General features: G+C 55.4%; 4 protein-coding genes across 7 annotated transcripts; 3 read left to right on the forward strand and 1 right to left on the reverse strand.

The window, feature by feature from the left end:
* Positions 1 to 24: 24 nt before the first annotated feature.
* On the forward strand, positions 25 to 5,569 carry NOP9 (NOP9 nucleolar protein). Of its 2 annotated transcripts, none has more exons than XM_008535435.2 (10): positions 25 to 388; positions 601 to 1,056; positions 1,808 to 1,960; positions 2,199 to 2,340; positions 2,462 to 2,654; positions 3,293 to 3,433; positions 4,100 to 4,225; positions 4,392 to 4,628; positions 4,837 to 4,942; positions 5,290 to 5,569. In XM_008535435.2, exons 1-10 carry the CDS (start codon positions 25 to 27, stop codon positions 5,445 to 5,447), a joined length of 2,076 nt encoding a protein of 691 aa, XP_008533657.2. In that variant the 3' UTR covers positions 5,448 to 5,569. The 2 variants fall into 2 exon arrangements, with proteins under 2 accessions (XP_008533657.2, XP_008533658.2); XM_008535436.2 differs by having other exon boundaries at positions 1,850 to 1,960.
* On the reverse strand, positions 5,547 to 11,128 carry CIDEB (cell death inducing DFFA like effector b). 2 transcript variants are annotated; one of them, XM_070627659.1, is made up of 6 exons: positions 10,822 to 10,935; positions 8,189 to 10,199; positions 7,750 to 7,894; positions 6,727 to 6,876; positions 6,305 to 6,495; positions 5,547 to 6,136 (listed from the first exon to the last, which is right to left on the reverse strand). In XM_070627659.1, exons 2-6 carry the CDS (start codon positions 8,227 to 8,229, stop codon positions 5,998 to 6,000), a joined length of 666 nt encoding a protein of 221 aa, XP_070483760.1. In that variant the 5' UTR covers positions 8,230 to 10,199; positions 10,822 to 10,935; the 3' UTR covers positions 5,547 to 5,997. The 2 variants fall into 2 exon arrangements, with proteins under 2 accessions (XP_070483760.1, XP_070483772.1); XM_070627671.1 differs by lacking the exon at positions 8,189 to 10,199 and having other exon boundaries at positions 10,822 to 11,128.
* Positions 10,288 to 16,579, forward strand: LTB4R2 (leukotriene B4 receptor 2). The gene is made up of 2 exons (XM_070627610.1): positions 10,288 to 10,392; positions 10,740 to 16,579. The coding sequence occupies exon 2, from the start codon at positions 10,760 to 10,762 to the stop codon at positions 11,834 to 11,836; it is 1,077 nt and encodes a 358-aa protein (XP_070483711.1). The 5' UTR covers positions 10,288 to 10,392; positions 10,740 to 10,759; the 3' UTR covers positions 11,837 to 16,579.
* On the forward strand, positions 14,567 to 16,579 carry LTB4R (leukotriene B4 receptor). 2 transcript variants are annotated; one of them, XM_008535438.2, is made up of 2 exons: positions 14,567 to 14,713; positions 15,312 to 16,579. In XM_008535438.2, the coding sequence occupies exon 2, from the start codon at positions 15,321 to 15,323 to the stop codon at positions 16,374 to 16,376; it is 1,056 nt and encodes a 351-aa protein (XP_008533660.1). In that variant the 5' UTR covers positions 14,567 to 14,713; positions 15,312 to 15,320; the 3' UTR covers positions 16,377 to 16,579. The 2 variants fall into 2 exon arrangements, with proteins under 2 accessions (XP_008533660.1, XP_008533662.1); XM_008535440.2 differs by having other exon boundaries at positions 14,567 to 14,709.
* Positions 16,580 to 17,460: the final 881 nt, after the last annotated feature.

Consider the following 17,460-nt stretch of genomic DNA (forward strand, 5'->3'; position numbering starts at 1 on the left):
GCCGGCTCGAGCGGTCGCTGGACTATGACGCGTACTCTGCGCAGCGAGCGCGCTGGCTTTTCTAAGCTTTGTCGGGGCCTGGCCCACGCTTGGTGGCAGGAGGCTTCTCCGGTGTCCAAGGGAGCCGGTCCCGGAGCGCTCATGGGGCTGGGGCCGCGCTCCCCGCACAAGGCGGGGCGTCGGTTCCCAGCTGGTGGCAAACGAGGCCGCGGGGCCAAGGGGTCGGGGCGCCCCCCACCAGGCCGCCGGCGACAGCCCTGCCCGCCTCCGGACGGGCGCTCGGAGCCGGCTCAGGATGCGCTGCCCCACCTGAGCCCCGAGGCTCTGGGGTACTTCCGCCGGGCGCTGTCTGCGCTGAAAGAGGCCCCCGAGACCGGAGAAGAACGAGGTAGGGAGCAACTTCGCGTGGGACCGAGAGGAACTTGGGCATAAAATCCGGACAGGCGAGGAAATTTTCGTGGGTCTCCATGGCACGGAGACTTAGTTCCATCTCCCATATCCTCTTTCTAGCCCTCCCCGCCTCCCAGCTTGGCCTAACCAAGAACATAACCCTATCCTCCTCTCAGTCTCTTTAAAATATTTCTTTCCTTGTCTTTCCAGAGCTGATGGTGCACAATGTTTTGAAGGAGGTTGAGGCTCAGGCCCTAGCCTTGGCCACGAACAGGACTGGCAGTGAGATGCTGCAGGAACTGTTGGGGTTCAGTCCCCTGAAACCGCTGTGTCGAGTATGGGCTGCTCTGCGCTCCAACTTGCGCTTTGTGGCCTGTCATCGATGCGGGGTCCATGTACTGCAAAGCGCTTTGCTGCAGCTGCCTCGGTTGCTGGGGACCCCTGCAGAGGAGGAGGAGGAGGAAGAGGAGGATGGAGATAGGAAGGATGGTTCCTTAGAGACCCTGGAGGAGCTAGTCCTGGGACTCGCCGCTGAGGTGTGTGATGATTTTTTTTTCTACTGTGGAGACACACATGGCACCTTCGTGGTCAGAACTCTCCTGCAGGTGTTAGGAGGGACTCTCCTGGAGTCTGAGAGAGCCAGGCACCGTGGCTCCCACTCACCTGGTAAGTATTACAAGAGAGGGAAGTGGACCTAAAGGAGAGTTTAGGAAGTTCAGAAGGAGAGAGGGAGCAGAAGAGTATTTCTTCATGACCTTGAAGAATTAGCAGAGAAATTAGGACAGGGTTTAGCAGGCCAAAGGTTAGTGTGTGCAGAGGCCCAGAGGTGAGGACGCCTAGATATGTTTAGGGGACAGCCGTTAGAAGAATGGGGCAAGGGGAAGAGGTGATTCATTTGAGCATTGGATTTCAAACTTTTTTTAAACCACCACTCACAGTAAGAAATCTATTTTTTTTTTAAACAAGACTCAACATACATATGTGTATATATACACATATTAGATTCAAGCAAAAGTTCAGGAAACATTACTCTTACTACATGCAACCCACTTTGATGTTTTCTTTCCTTATTTATTCTGTTCTGTGTATTCCATTAAAAAAATGTCTCTTGAGACCCACTAAATTGATTTCGTGATACACTCAGGCAGCAGCCCACATTTTGAAAAACTCTGGGAAATAAGGGTAGAGAGTTTAGGTAAGGCTTGATTTTGGAATACCTCAAATTCCTGGCTGAGGAGTTTGGACTGTCTCTTGTGAACCATGGGGAAGCTGGTTGAAGTTTTTTAGAAAAATTAAAACAAATGTAATCTGAGTTCACTGATCCAGACGAGAAGAGACATTGAGTTGTACCATATGCGTTCTGCATCTCCAAGCTGAATCCCTGTTCATCTGTGGAATTCTCCCTCCTGGATGGCAGTTTGTGATCTCACTCCTGCACACGTTCTTGATCTTCCTTCAGAAGCACAAAGGGCCCCAACTCGGGACTGTAAGCCAACTGATTTTGAGGTCCCTGAAACCTTCCTGAATTGCCTTCGGGACCTGAGCTCCTGCTTTCTGAAGGACATTGCTGGTAAGGAGGGAGATGGGAGGCTCTAGGATCTACTTTTCTGGGAGTTATTATCAAACAAGGCCCATATTTAGATCAGTGTTATTCCTCTTCAAATCTGATCTGGTTTGATGTTGCAAAGATTCTGTATGGACTCTTTGTGTCCATAGTCCCTTGTACCGTGTTACTTGAGGTTTGAGGTTGTCCAGGTCATCTGGATTTGGGGAAAGCTGCTTTTATTATTTCTGCCTTCTCTCCACAGTGTTTATCACTGACAAGATCTCCAGCTTCTGCCTTCAAGTGGGCTTACAGGTCTTACACCGCAAACTGCCCCAGCTTTGTGCCCACCTCTGCAATGCTGTGATTGGCTACCTGAGTAGCCGCAATTCTTCAGCAGATGGCAGGTATGGTCGGGGCCTCAGGATTGACCCAGGTTGATGGACCTGTGTGAAATGAACGAGGTGATGTGGGTATTTTGGATGGAGTGGAGTTAAGAGTACCCATTCACCTTCTGCTTGTCCCTAGTCCCCTCCTGCTGTTTCTGCGGGATCAGACGAGCTCCAGACTGCTAGAGCAGGTGCTACTGGTGTCGGATCCCCCGAGGCTTCAGAGCCTCTTTGAGGATCACTTCCAAGGGCAGCTGCAGACCCTGGCTGCACATCCTATTGCCAACTTCCCTTTGCAGCGTTTCCTGGATGCGGTCACTACCCCTGAGCTGGTGAGTGGGGAACTTGACTGGGTCTGTTTCTGCACTCTGTTGTTTGTGTTATTCTCATTCAGTCGGCCTTATTTTATTGTGTGCCTGCCTCTGTATCTCTGACAGTGTGCTGGCCTTTTCTCTTGAAAAGTTGTTCCCTGGGGGTTTCCCAGAGCTTAGGGTGAAGATGCCTTCTTCCCAGAGAGGATTTGCTTTGGCTTCTCTCAGGCGCCACTACCAGCAGGCGACTGGCTTAATCCAAGTTCACAGCTTGAGGTTCTGTGGCCCACTCATCTTGGCTACAAATCCACATGAGGGCTGGAGCTGTTGCCATGGCCTCTCTTTTCCTTTGCTGCTTAGCACCAAGGCATGCTTCCCCGGATCTCCTGGGTTGGGAGTTAGGGTGGAAGGGCAGATTTCATTTTCCCTTACCCTGTGAGTGTGGCCATTTAAAGTCTCCTCTACATGTGAGGCAGCACCTCCAATCCTGCTCTCTTGTCTTGGACCTTCCTTATCTGGCCAAACCAAAGTTCTGATAATGGCAATGCTTTTATGTTTTATCTAGCATTTTTAGTTGTTTTTGGCAGGAAGCTTTCTTTGAATAACTTAGCCCACCATTACCAGAATGCCAAAGATTCTTTACCCCATGTCTCCGCTAGCTATCGCCCATGTTCAAGGAGCTGAGCCCTGCCCTGGAAGCTGTGTTAGCCCAAGGTCACCCAGGGGTCATCGTTGCCCTGGTGGGGGCCTGCCGCAGAGTTGGGACCCACCAAGCCCAGGTCCTGCAGCTGTTGTTGGAGGTGAGTGAGTGTTACCCACAACCCATTTATGCTCTCAGTTCAAATTCCACCTGTTAAGACTTAGCTAATCTTTTCTTTCTTTTTTTTTTGGAGGATTGGTCTTGAGCTAACATCTGTTGCCAATCTTCCTTTTTTTTTTTTTTTCTTCTCCCCAAAGCCCCAGTACATAGTTGTAGGTCATTCTAGTCTCTCTGTGGGATGCTGCCACTGTCTGGCTTGATGAGCGGTCCATAGGCCTGTGCCGTGGATCCGAACCGGAGAACCCCGGGCCGCTGAAGTGAAGTGTGGGAACTTAACCACTCAGCCACGGGGCCAGCCCCAAGACTTGTCTGATCTTCAGTGGTTGTATCTCTGGGACCCAAGAGGTCTCGTGCTCAGGGAGTTCAGATACAGGGCAGAACGAGGCCAAAGCATCTCACAGTCCTGCAAGGAAAACTACCTCCCAGAACGAAGAGAGAAGTTTATTTAAGACATAAATGTTTATTCAACCCCTGTTGTTTGTATAGAGGCTGGGGATACAGAAGGCAGGCGAAGTCCCGTCCTTGCGCAGCTTACATTCTTGTGGAGTTAGGTGTTCTCACCTCTCCTGAATGCTTTCCCCTGTCAGAAGGTCGGGTTAGGGATGAGGTGGTTCTCAGAGTCATCATGTTTTGTCTTCCCTTCTAGGCATTCCACTGTGCAGAGCCCTCTTCCCGGCAAGTGTCCTGTGTGCCTCTCTTTGCCACTTTGATGGCTTATGAGGTGTACTATGGACTGATGGAGGATGAGGGGGCAGTGCCTGCGGAGCACCAGGTGAGGTAGGGGAGAGGCCAAGCCAGTGACTAATTGGGGACCAGGCCTCCCAGGGCTTAGGAAGCCCCTCACCACTGAGGTGAGGGTGGTGAGATCTCTGGCTCCATCCCAGTGAAGGTGGCAGTCTGGTGGTTACCTCCTAAATTCCCTGTCTCTGTCCTCCCAGGTGGAAATGGCCACAGCCAGGGCCCTGGGGGAAGTGACGGTGCTTGGGTCTCTACTGCTCCAGCATCTGCTGCACTTCTCCACTCCTGATCTTATACTTCGAAGTCTGGGTGCCTTGACAGGACCGCAGCTTCTGAGTCTGGCCCAAAGCCCTGCTGGTTCCCACGTGCTCGATACCGTCCTGAGCAGCCCCTCCGTGACGCGCAAGCAGCGCCGCCGTGTGCTGAAGACCCTAAAGGTTAGACTTCTGGCTTCTGCTTTGATTCCTCTGCCGTCATCCACTGAGAGAATGTGAGCTTCCCAGGACTGTCCTTCAGAGTCACAGAGAATATGTAGTTCCTAGATTGTTACGACTCAACCTCTAAACTTCCAAAAACTTTACCTCCCCCGCCAACACACTTTTGTGGCCTGCCATAGAGGGACCTATCTTGCTTGTCTCAATGCAGGGACAATATGTAGCTCTGGCCTGTAGTCGCCATGGCAGCCGTGTGCTGGATGCCATCTGGAGTGGAGCAGCCTTGGGGGCCCGGAAGGAAATTGCTGCAGAGCTGGGTGAGTACTGGCACCTCTCTCTGATCTTTCCAGACTTTCTTTCCCTCACTCCAGTAGCTGGGTGGCTGGGTAGTGGACTTAAATTCAGCAGAGACTTCAGTTCCAAAGGGTGGTCTCGGCTTGGGTTCTTAGCAGTCAGCTCTCTGCTTCTCCTCTGCTGATCGTGCAGCCCTGTGCGCCCACCCCTTCTCCCAGCATCTCTTCTTTGCAGATTGAGGTGTTAAGTCTATACCCAGGCAGGCACAGGGTCCAGGGAAAATGGAGGGACCTTCACCCCAAGTAGAGTCTCTTCAAGCGTGGGTGGGTGACTGCATGGTGATACTGAACATGAATGGTTCCCTTTGCAGGGGAGCGGAACGAGGAGCTCTTAAGAGACCCTTTTGGCCACCATGTGGCTCGAAATGTGGCCCTGACTACCTTCCTGAAGCGGCGAAAGGCTTGGGAACAGCAGCAGGGGGCAGTGGCCAAGCGGAGACGGGCTTTGAACTCAATACTTGAAGACTGAGGCCTTTGGATCTGGGACTGGGTGTTGATGGGGGAGGGGAAAGGGAGTATCTATCCTGTCCTCTTCCTAGTTTAAATTGGAGTCAAAGACTTATTGATAAACATTTTTATATTTTTATTGGACATGTGTTTGTTATTTTTTGGGGGAAGGTTTCAAACAAATAGAGATGTCAAGGTAAAGTCAGAGAGGGCTGCCCTCAGTGCACTGGGGAGCTTAGGGAAAGGAAGAGTTGTAAGGACATCTAGATGTAGCAGCAGTCAGGGAGGGATCAAGATGCCTGGGGCCAGGCTTGTGGCCTTTCAGGCTATGTGGGAGGCTGGAGAGATGGCTAGGCAGGGACAGCATTCTTCAGGAATAGGCATAGGCTAGGGGTGTAAGGCATTATGCTGATGGAGTCTGTTACAATGGGGTCAGAGGACACTGGGGGAATCAGGTAAGTTATCTGGTCTGCACTGTCTGCACAAGTCTGCGGGTCCCCAAACTTGATGTTGTCAGAGTCCTTACAGTCTGTCTCTTGGAATGAGTAGTGGCAGAAGCTCAGAGCCCCTTCTCAGTAGCGATGGAGGCGACCCTGACGCTGCAGCTGCCACTGCTCAGCCCCTTCTACCACATGTCGAAGGGTGGAGGAAATTCCCAGCAGTATATGGCCCAGGCCTTGCAGCAGAGCGGAGATCCATCGGAGGAGCTCCCTGAAGGGCAGACAGCAGGAAGTCAGACGGGTAGGGGAAGGGAGGGGAAGCCGGGAGGAGGCCGTGGAGCTGGGGGCTGGGGGTTTCCACAAGGGGTAGGAGAGTGCAGGAGAGGGAATTATGGGGACTGCAACTCTAGGGATGGGGAAGTATGACTTGGTCTCTGACCTGAGTACTTTCTTTGGGCCGAGTCCTTGTATGTCACAACTCATGGAGTAGAGCCCGTAGAATGTGGCTTTGATGTTCAGGCTGCCAAAAAGGTCTCGAGGGTTTTGCTTGTATACGTCGAAGGTGATGCGGGCGATGTCCTTGCTGTGCTTGGGCTTCTCCCGGCCCAGACCATAAGACAGCACCCTGCTCTGTAGGGCACCCCCATCAGTGCAATGGACCCTCACATACTGACACCCACCACTAATCCCCATCAGCACCAGGACAGACCTGCCCTTGTCTGGATTGTTTGTCCACTATAAGGTGTCCTTGACAACTCATCTCTCCCATTGCCTCTGCCCCCAAGATCAGGGTCAGGCAAGAGAACAGGCTTGCGAGAGAGAAGGACTGGTGACCTATAGCAGTCCCCGTGTGGGCCTCACCCTGATGGGGCTCCAGCTCTGCCCGGACTCCAGCACCATCAGGCACGTGTCATCCTCCAACAGCTGGAAGAAGTCCTCGCTCTCCACGGCTGTCCCGTCCTCCTCTAGCACCAGTGTCAGCACTCCGCTCAGCAGCAGGGTCTCCAATGCCTAGGCGACCGGTGGCGGGAAGCAGGAGGGAAGGGGCAGAGCTTATCCTGTGCTACTTCCCTTCCAGCAGCCCGCATCCCTCTGCTGGGCCCAGACACGGGTTGATATCCCAGCTCTTCGCCCCGGGGCTTTGCCATCCTTTCAAATGGCTCTAGTGTTCTTAGTCGTTGGGGAACCCTCACTGAGGGCAGATGGTTTTTTCCTATTTGCTCCTGCTTTGCTCCTACCATGTCATCGTCATCTCCCTGTGCTTCCCTCTAAGCCACTCCTGCTGGTTTGAAACTGATAAGCTGGCCAGGTTCTCTGGAAGTCTATCGTTCAGGAATGGGTATAGGCTAGGGGTGGAAGGCATTATGCTGGTGGGGCCTGTCACATGGGGTCTGATCTCCAATGTCCCTCCTCACTTTCCCCCATGCTTACAGAGGTATCCAGAGCTGTTTTCACTCACACTGACTTATCCTTGAGTCTTCTATGTAGCACTGTACACACATTATCCTCTACTCCTTTCAGTAGCCCTAAGGAGTAGCTATGTCATTCCCTTTTTATAGATAAAGAAACTGAGTTTTGATAGGTTCAATAACTTCCCAAAGTTTGATGTTAGGAGGTGGCAGAGTTAGGATTTAAACTTGTTTTATCTTATGACTTGCCATTTTATACTGATTTCTGAACTCCATCCCTCCCTATCTACTCCTTCCCCTACCCTCAAGGAAAAGCCCACTCCTTGGGGAAAAAATGAATTGACCCAAGTGCAGCAGAGGTCATTGCCCCCTCAGTCCCCCCCCTTCAGCCCTTTCTGCTGTCATTCCAAATTCTCACTCTTCTTGAGCCCCTTGGCTGTCCCTGCAACAGAACCCAGGGACTTGGCTCCCTTACCTTGTCTAGCAGTTCCTGTCGGGTGGCAGCTGTCAGACCTTTCCGGGTGGTCCGCTTGTGATCACAGACACGGAAAGGTCGCTGGGGTGGTGGAGCTGAGGTCCAGACCCTACGGCCAAACTCAGAGCTCATATTGGATACTGACCTGGTAGTTGGGAAGAAAGGTCATGAAGGAGTGAGGGGTTTGGTGGGTGCAATGGGGATGATGGGCTGGAGAGTTAGGGAGGGAGGGAGGGATCTGGGTTTGTAGCCTAGGGAGAGGGAGAGACCATGGAAAGGGGTGGGGAAGCGGTGGCTCAGGGCTGGACAAGCCCCCAGTGCAAAGCCGGGGCGAGGAGGGGAGGGGTGCAGCTCGCCAGGCTCCTAGGGGCTGAATGGAGTTCCATTGCCTTGCCTGTATCCCCAGAGTTGGAGAGTGGAGAGGAGGGTTAGAAGTCACCTGAGCAGGCCGCTGGGGTTGAGGGCGGAGAGGTACTCCATGGTGGCCGGAAGGCGCAGGAGAGTCCTGGGCCGGGTGGTTCTCTGCTGTGCTGGGGCTGAAGTGGTGGTGTTTTCTGTTACAGAGCTGGGACCTCAGCCACAGGGAGGTGGGGGATGAGTCAAGCCCGGACTCTGGCCCCCCAGGCCTGGCCAGTAAGAAGGGCAAAGTCCAAGGGGAGGGAGCAGGGGAGGGGCCTAGATGGGGTCTTAGAGGAAGGATTAAGGCCCAGAGTTGCCCGGCAAAAGCCTGGAAGTTTGTGTGTGTGTGTCTCTGGTGGCGGCACCCGATGTGAGGGTAAATGGGAACTATGTGAGAGAATGGAATGTGGTGTCTGGTGTTTTTCTTTCTATGGAGGGAATTTCTAGGAAGAGTTTCTGGCTCCCAAACTGTGAGAAGCCGCATTATGTGTGATTTGCACCGTACATGCTGCCACCTAATGAAAGCCATAAACTGCAGCTTTAAGACGAGGGAGGCGGGGCTGAGGATGGGATCTTGGTCAGGGCTTGGAGAAAATGGGAGGTGAGGCAGTGTGCCTGGGTTGGGGGTGGGGAGAGGATGGGTCCTGATCCATGGATCCAGGATCAACAGGATCCTGTCTGGGAGACTCTGCCTTTCTACTCTCCTGCTCTTTTCTCCATGGTCTAGGGCAGGGGCTAGCTCAACATCTCTCTGGCTTCATTCTCCAGAACTACCTGCTTCAGCCACACTGGACTAGTCACTTTCTCGGCTTTCTCCTTTGGCCACTTAATGGGCACGAGGCAGATGTGAAGGGGCGGGAGGTGTCCTTTGATGGCATCAGGACTTTAGCTTTGGTGCCCCGTCCCATCTCTGATTTCAGCTGTGATGGATGGTTGTGTGGAAGCTCAAGACTCTTGCTGACAGTGGACCCCTCACGTGAGCACACGTCTCTCTGCTTTCCTCCTAGGAGTTTGCCTGAAGCTGTGGCAGCTTACTCAGCCCTCCCGACAAGTACAGGCTGCAGGTGTGTCTAGGGGCATTAATACCTCTAGGACAGCCAGCAAACAGTGGGCGAGCCGGCATAAATGCCCCAGGCTCTGTCTCTCTGGAAGGCATTCTGTTTCCTTCTCAGGCCTGATGCCTACTAAAGGGACTCAAGAGCACGCCCTCATTGGCTCTCCTCTTCCCTCTCTTCCTCTGCTCCTCACTCCTGCTTCCTGAGCTGACCTCTCACATACAGAATCACCTGTACAGACGCCCTCTACTCAGGCTCTGCTTTGGAGGGAACCCAAACGGAGACAATACTGATGTCCTGGCTCCTGAGGAACCCTCAGTTCTGGCTGTTGACTGGGCAGGGGCCTTTCTTTCCCCTTCCTTCAACTTTATCAATCTGCCAAGTCCCCCTCAAATTTCCTCATTTCCAGGCTTTGCCTGACTTCTCCACCCAGAGAAGGCTTCTTTCCAGTATGTCTCCACCACTGCACTCTTTCCTTTCCTCTTGTTCCGAATCCTGATGTAGCCCTGTTGTGTGGTCTCTTCACAGATGTGTTATGAGTCCTCAACCAGCTTATAAGCCCCTGACACCTCCATGCATCTCCCCTTTCCCCTAGAACTTAGCATTGTGCTTGCCACTGAAAGCTGTCATTGACAGCCCAGTGAGAGCCCTGGGGGAGGAATGACTGGGTCAGGGCCCAAGGCAAGACAGGAGAGGGGTAGGTGGGAAGCTGAGGAAAAGGGGGCTCAGCAGGGTCAGGAGTGCAGAAAGGTGAGGCTAGAGCAGCTGGCGGAGTGAGTGGTTTGGGTCACCTTCTCTGTGAGGGCAGCCAGGGAGGCCAGGAAGCATACAGGCTTCAAGGCCAGAAGCACTGCGACCGGAGCTGAGGGAGGGATGAGTGCAGAAGCAGGACCCAGGGTCAGGATTCTGCAGTGTCCCTCCTCACCCACACAGCCAGGGAAGCGTGTCTGCACCCCTTAAGCTTTTCCAGTTCCGGAGAGGCAGGTTCTCGCATGCCTGGATGGTTAGTGATGGGAAGGAGTCGGGTGAGGGAGGGGCCCCAGCAAAGGCTGAGAGGAGCCCCACCTTGTCCCTCCCTCTTCTCACCTCACCCTCTGCAAACCTGACAGGCACAGGACAGGCAGCGACACCTTGCCTTTCAGCTTCCCCAGGCCCTTCGCTGCCCCCAACCCTGCCAGCTCCCAGCTGGGTAAGCAGATCTGCCAACGCGCCGTTACTCCCCACCATGTGCTTTTGCCCTGAGGTATAAGGAATGAAGCTGAACAAAGAAGGAGGGGCCAGGCTAGAGGGGTGGAGGTGGAGGTAGTGACAGCCTGGGAGTTAGGACTGGGGAGGTCAGCTGACTGAAAGCAAGGATTTGGGTTCCAAGAAGTAGGCTTGAGTTGGGGCTGGGGTCCTGAGAGAGGAGAGGCGGGCTGCTGGGAAGTAGGGGCAGGTGCAGTCCTTCTCACCGGCATCCCCCACCCCCGCCCGCCCCGCCCGCCCGCCAACATGGGCTTTTGCGCCACCACTGAACGCGCTCTATGGCTTTTCCAGCCCCTTGTAGGCGCAGGAGGATGTCGGTCTGCTACCGTCCCCCGGGGAATGAGACGCTGCTGAGCTGGAAGGCCTCACGGACCACAGGCTCGGCCTTCCTTCTGCTGGCGGCACTGCTGGGGCTGCCCGGCAACGGCTTTGTGGTGTGGAGCTTGGCGGGCTGGCGGCCCGCACGGGGGCGACCGCTGGCGGCCACGCTCGTGCTGCACCTGGCGCTGGCCGACGGCTCGGTGCTGTTGCTCACGCCGCTCTTCGTGGCCTTCCTGACGCGGCAGGCCTGGCCTCTGGGCCAGGCGGGCTGCAAGGCCGTGTACTACGTGTGCGCGTTCAGCATGTACGCCAGCGTCCTGCTCACCAGCCTGCTCAGCCTGCAGCGCTGCCTGGCCGTCACGCGCCCCTTCCTGGCACCGCGGCTGCGCAGTCCGGCCCTGGCCCGCCGCCTGCTGCTCGCCGTCTGGCTTGCCGCGCTGCTGCTCGCCGTGCCGGCCGCCGTCTACCGCCACCTCTGGGGGGACCACCTGTGCCAGCTGTGCCACCCGTCGCCGGCCCACGCCGCCGCGCACCTGAGCCTCGAGACTCTGACGGCCTTCGTGCTTCCCTTCGGGCTGGTGCTCAGCTGCTACAGCGCGACGCTGGCGCGGCTGCGGGGCACCCGCTGGCGCACCGGGCGGCACGGCACGCGGGTGGGCCGGCTGGTGAGCGCCATCGTGCTCGCCTTCGGCTTGCTCTGGGCGCCCTACCACGCGGTCAATATTCTGCAGGCCGTGGCCGCGCTGGCGCCGCCCGAAGGGGCCCTGGCGAGGCTCGGCGGGGCGGGCCAAGCGGCGAGAGCTGGAACGACGGCTTTGGCCTTCTTCAGCTCCAGCGTCAACCCGGTGCTCTACCTCTTCACCGCCGGCGATCTGCTGCCCCTGGCAGGTCCTCGCTTCCTCACTCGGCTCTTTGAGGGTTCCGGAGAGGCCCGAGGGGGCGGCCGCTCTAGAGAGGGGACCCTGGAGCTCCGAGCTACTTCTCGACTCAAAGTAGTGGGGCAGGGCAGGGGGAATGGAGACCCCGGGGGCGGGGCGGAGAAGGACAGTCAGGGATGGAACCCTTGACACCAAACCCCGCACCCGGGCCTGCTCTTTCCTGTCTCCTTCCGTCGCCCCCCAGAACTCAGGGAACCGCTCTGGAGCATTTGCGGATCCTTCTCCGATGTAGTTTGGAACTATCTGGGCAGAATTATTATACACCTGGGGCAGGCCTAGGTTCTTCCAAACTGAGGGGTTGTCGTGGTGATGGTCCATGTGAGTGAATATTGTGTACTCGCAGGCTGGCATATGCTCATGTGCCAGAGCTGCTTATTTGTCGCCAACAGCTATGGTGAAATACGCTGGGCAGCCATTAGATGATGGCTTAAGCTTGCGCCCCCTGGTGGTGCATCATGACTGAGCTGTGTTGAAGCTGCCTGGTTCCCTGCTGGGTCAAGCCAAGGCTGGGCAGCACCAGCCTTCAGTGGCATCCTAGCCCAGGTGGCCTGGTTCCCGGAGGCCAACTCATAGAACCACTCTGAAAATAAAGAGAGAAAGAGGAAGGAAAGGTAAGGACGCTTGGATGAGGAGTGGGGCTGAGGTCCATTCTCTGGAGTCTGTAAGGGTTTGGCTCTGGAAGGGGAAAGTCAATGTGTGGGGTTTGAAAGGAATGTTTTCCTGTCTTGCGGTGGGTACAGTGGGGGAGGGGCCCTGGGAGTCTGAGACTTATCTTTCTCTCTGAATCCAACTCTCCCCCCAAAGGTCACTTGACTCAAAAATTTGCCCAGGAGCAGGCACAGGCTCACCCAGGGGATGTTTGGGGGTTGGGGACAAGGGGCTATGGGGAATGGTGTAGATATTTGGACAACAAAAAGAATTTTTCAGGGAGGGGCCACCTGTCCTTTCTCTCCGTTTTCTCTCTGCCAAGTCTTGACTCCTCTCAAGCCTTCCAGCTGTTCCTCACCCCCACTCCCCAACACTTCTCAGCCCCCCATCTTTTGGAAGCTTCCCATCTCTAGCTCTCAAACCTGTTCTGGACCTTGATGCTTTTCAGTTTGGGGATGTAAGATGAGATTCTTTTTATGGGACGTCCACATGCACACACCTGTAGTCAGGGTGACCAGTGCCTCCCGATTTGCCCAGGACTTTCCCAGTGTTGGCACTGGAAGGCTCTTGTCCCGGTCCCCTCAGTCCCTGGCACATGGAGATGGTTGGTTCCCTCAGGGGTCACCCTGACCATCACCCCAACTTCTGCTTTCGTGCTTCTTCACACCACCCAGGCAGAGGCCAAGAGAGAGCCAAGGAAATCCAATCCTCAGGGTCACAGCAGGGTCACCAAAGCTCCAGGGGTGGAGCTCTAGACGTGGGGGGGGGGGGGGCAGGGAGTATGCCTAGAGTATCTAGTCTGGGGTGGAAGAAGAAAGACCATTGAAAGAGATGGAGGTGGGAGGCAGCTTGGGAGAGGAGGCAAAGACAACCCAGTTTCCATCAGAACAGGCCTCTGAGTCAGAAGCTTCTATCCCCAAACAGCGACTGCGGGGGCTTCTTCCTGTCCTCGGGCACCGGGTCAGAGGCTCCTAACTTCCTCTGTTACATATGCCTGTGTGGTCAGAAAGCCCTTCCTCAGCTCTACCTTCAGTTCTTGCTGTGGTTTCAGCCCAGTGCTTTTCATCATATCTTCTGCCTGACAGCTACTGAGTCAACGCGGTGGTGGCTCTTCTCAAAGCAGAGGAAGTGGGGACACTGCAAAGGGTAAGGGACCTCAGTGACCACCGGTACACTCTGCATCTTTCCTGAGAAGTGACAGATTTGAAAAGGAAGCAGGAAGCCTCATGGTCAGATTGAAGGAAAGACTTTCCATTTCTTAGCTTCTGTAGGAGAGCTCCAGAAGAGGAGACTGCCCTCCTTCCGGGCAAGGGGAAGAGTGCTCCTTTTAGGGACTGTTTCCCTTTCCACATTCCTGGTCTCTCCTCTTGGCAGGGCACTGTCCCCACTCCCTCATGCCTGCTGCCTAAACTCAGCCCCTACTTTCTCTGTGTGTCGAAGGTGGGACTGACAGTCGGCTGTGGGAAGGTAGGAAAGAGGTGGTGCTGACCTCCTTGCCCAGCGCCCAGACCTTAAATCCAAACTCATGTGGCAGCGCAGCCACATGGGCAAGAACAAGGCGAACGGTTGGGAGAAGGGGGAGAAATTGGCATTTTAAGTGATACTAAAGAGACTCTTTGGACTTTCGCTTCTACCAGAGAGAAGGGAAAAGTGATTGACCTAGAATGGAACCAGTCCTTTTGAATGAGGGGAGGGATTGGGGGTGCAGGAAGAGAGACCTCTCCCCGGACTCTGCTCATGGCTTGAACGCAAGCCAAGGACAGGGTACTGTCCTCTTTAAGTCACGATGTTGCCTAACCCAAACTCTGAACCTAGCCACACCTCCAACCTACACTTCCTATTAATTTAAAAATCTACACCCTTCACACAATATAAAGATAGCCCGTATTCCGGCCTCTTAATCTGAGCCCATTTCCCATCTCCGGCTTCCCTCTCTCCTCTTGGATGACATAATTTATTACTCTGTTCGCTTCTCCAGTCTAGACCTGCATCTGAGGTCACACCCCAGCCTACTCACTCCCCGCACCCCTCTTTCCTCTCTCACTGCCCCTTCCTGGGCTCTTCTCATCTGGCCCCACCCCTGAGGAGTCCTCCTCCCGGCTGGGCTCTTCTGGAACACAAAGACTATTCCCTCTTCTAGTGAAGGGAGGGAGTAGGAGTTTCAGCCCCTCCCTGAGGACGATGTGTCTTCCCCCTGCCCTGCTCCGTAGTACTTCCTCTCTGGCTGACTTAGCTGACAGCACCCAGGCCCAGGGCCAGGCCCCTGGCACTGGGACAGATCTGGGGATAGGCTACACCACTCTGCCCTGACCCTGGGATTGGCACCAGCTTCCAACCAGTACCTGGAAGAGCCTGTAAGTAAGTATCCTGGGAGTAGGAGAGGTGATGGTGGGGCGGGTGCAGCCATGAGAGAAGGTACTGAGGAATTTCCAAAGACAGCCTTACCAGTGATAAAAGGACTTGGGAGGATTTGTTCTTGTCTCTTATCCACGAACGTCTCCCCATCCCTGTTATTCCTGGTGGACCCTGGGCATCTCTGGGGAGAGGAGGCAGGTGACTGGAGGAAGTCAATGGGACTGCGGTGGCTAGGGGCCTGGCAGGGTACAGAGGAGCTAGCCTTTGGAGGGGTGCAGCATTGGTAAGGAAAGCCCCCAGTTTGGAAGGAAGCTGAAAGGGTGTGGAAATACTGCCGCTGCTGTTGCCGTTGCCATATATTTTGCTATTGGGTCTGTGGGCAGGAAGGGGCCCTGTGGCCCAGTCAGGAAGTCAGTCTTTCTACTCAGCTGGATCCCCTTAAGACAGGTCAATTGGCAGTGATGAGGGCAGTATATTGCACAGGTCCGTCTGACACTGCTGATCTTGGAGACAGACTCCAGTATTCAGGCTAAGTGTGTCCAAGGTGTCAAGAAACCCTTGGTCCCCCACCCTCATGAGTGTGTCCACTCTCACTCTCCAGGTCCTTGCAATGGCCACAAACATTACATCTCCTGTAACACCCTCCTCAGTAAGTGGCATGGTCATCCCTCTGCTGGCTATCATCCTACTGTCAGTGGCGCTGGCTGTGGGCCTTCCTGGCAACGGCTTTGTGGTGTGGAGCATCCTGGTAAAGATGCGGAAGCGCTCTGTCACTGCCCTGCTGGTGCTGAACTTAGCTGTGGCTGACTTGGCTGTAGTGCTCACTGCCCCCTTTTTCCTCCACTTCCTGGCCCGAGGCACCTGGATTTTTGGATCAGCTGCCTGCTGCCTGTTCCACTATGTCTGTGGAGTCAGCATGTATGCCAGTGTCCTGCTTATTACGGCCATGAGTCTGGACCGCTCGCTGGCAGTGGCCCTCCCCTTTGTGTCCCAGAAGATCCGCACCAAGAGGATTGCCTGGCGGCTGCTGGCAGGCCTCTGGGTGGTGTCCTTTCTGCTGGCCACGCCTGTCATCGTATACCGCAAAGTAACCTCGGGACGCAACAACAGGACCCTGATCTGCTTCCCAGTGTACCCCAGTGAGGGACACAGGGCCTTCCACCTGCTCTTCGAGGCCATCACTGGCTTCCTGCTGCCCTTCCTGGTCGTGGTGGCCAGCTACTCCGACATCGGGCGCAGGCTGCAGGCCAGGCGCTTTCGCCGCAGCCGCCGCACGGGTCGCCTGGTGGTGCTCATCATCTTGACCTTCGCTGCCTTCTGGCTGCCCTACCACGTGGTGAACCTGGCCGATGCGGGCCGCGTGCTGGCTGGCAAGGCCTCTGGGTCCGGGCTGGTGGGGCACCGGCTGTTCCTGGCCCGCCAGGTGCTCATCGCGCTGGCCTTCCTGAGCAGCAGCGTGAACCCCGTGCTGTACGCGTGCGCTGGCGGCGGCCTGCTGCGCTCAGCGGGCGTGGGCTTCGTCGCCAAGATGCTGGAGGGCACCGGCTCCGAGATGTCCAGCACGCGCCGTGGGGGCACCCTGAACCTGACTGTAAAGGGCGCCCCCACCTCCCCCGAGCCTGCACCCTCCGAGAGCCTCACTCTCTCCACCAACCCTCTCGAATGAAGCGAACCCAAGTGGGCCTGGGGGTATGGTGATGGCGGAATGCCCCCTTGCCAGCCTGACCCAATTTCTGTACCCCAGGAGGAGAACTCATGTTGGGGGTGGAGCGGAAGAAGGGGGGGTGGGGGAGGGCCGAGTAAGGGCGGAGTGAGAGCCTGGCTCCCGAGGCAGCTTTACAATTAAAACTGAGTCTGAAATTGGGTCAACTCTGTATGTGGGGCGTGTGTATTATGGGGGATTGGGGTGCTCCTGGGCGCCCTTATGGGGGACCTTCTCAATAGTTGAGAGTCACATCCTTTAGTTTCCCATGATTTTCAGTTGTGGAAGGGACACAGAGACGTAGAAATCAGACCCCTCCTCCCCTCCTCTATTCTGAGGCAAGCCATCTGCAGCTCACCCTTAGAGCCAAACAGGTCCGCAGACTCTTGAAGGCGCTGACCAAGGAAGACCACCCATTTGGGCTCATCTCTCCAGACTCCCTGACCCATCGGACCTTCCGAGGAAACTTAGCCCAGCCGTGGGGCATCTACCCTGAAGCCTGGGATGGGTATAATTGTTAGCATGACTCCAACTTTCTGCCAGTAATCTTCCTCCTCTCAGTGGGAGATGCTCTCGGGGATTGCCTTCCTTCCCCCCATCTCCCAAGGAGGCTTCACTTGAGAACCAGGTCATCAGATGTCATCCCCAAGAATTCCGCACATCAGCATCCGCCAGCCCCCAAAACATGCGCTGGTACAGGGTGGGGCTGAGGGCCCATGTGACCCTGATCACCCTTAGGAAACGAAGACTCCCCAAAGTGAGAGATGAGTCATTCTTTCCTCAGAATGACTTTTGTCTTGGAGAGCCTTGAACTGGCTCTGTCCTGACAGCATTTAGGAAGACGGTAGCAGCAGTGGCAGTGGTGTACTTTTTGAATCTGTCCCAGAAAAAGAGAAAGCGCAACTAGGAGAAAACCCAAAAATCCATGTGCAACATCTTCCGCAAACCTAGGATGTTGAGATCTCCCCTACGGACCCCAAAATATGAGCAGGTGGGAATGGGCTGTGGATGCTTCAAACCCTACATAATATCAGCATCTGTGCAGAAG

Source organism: Equus przewalskii, chromosome 1, assembly GCF_037783145.1.
Source record: "Equus przewalskii isolate Varuska chromosome 1, EquPr2, whole genome shotgun sequence".
Classification (NCBI taxonomy): domain Eukaryota; kingdom Metazoa; phylum Chordata; class Mammalia; order Perissodactyla; family Equidae; genus Equus; species Equus przewalskii.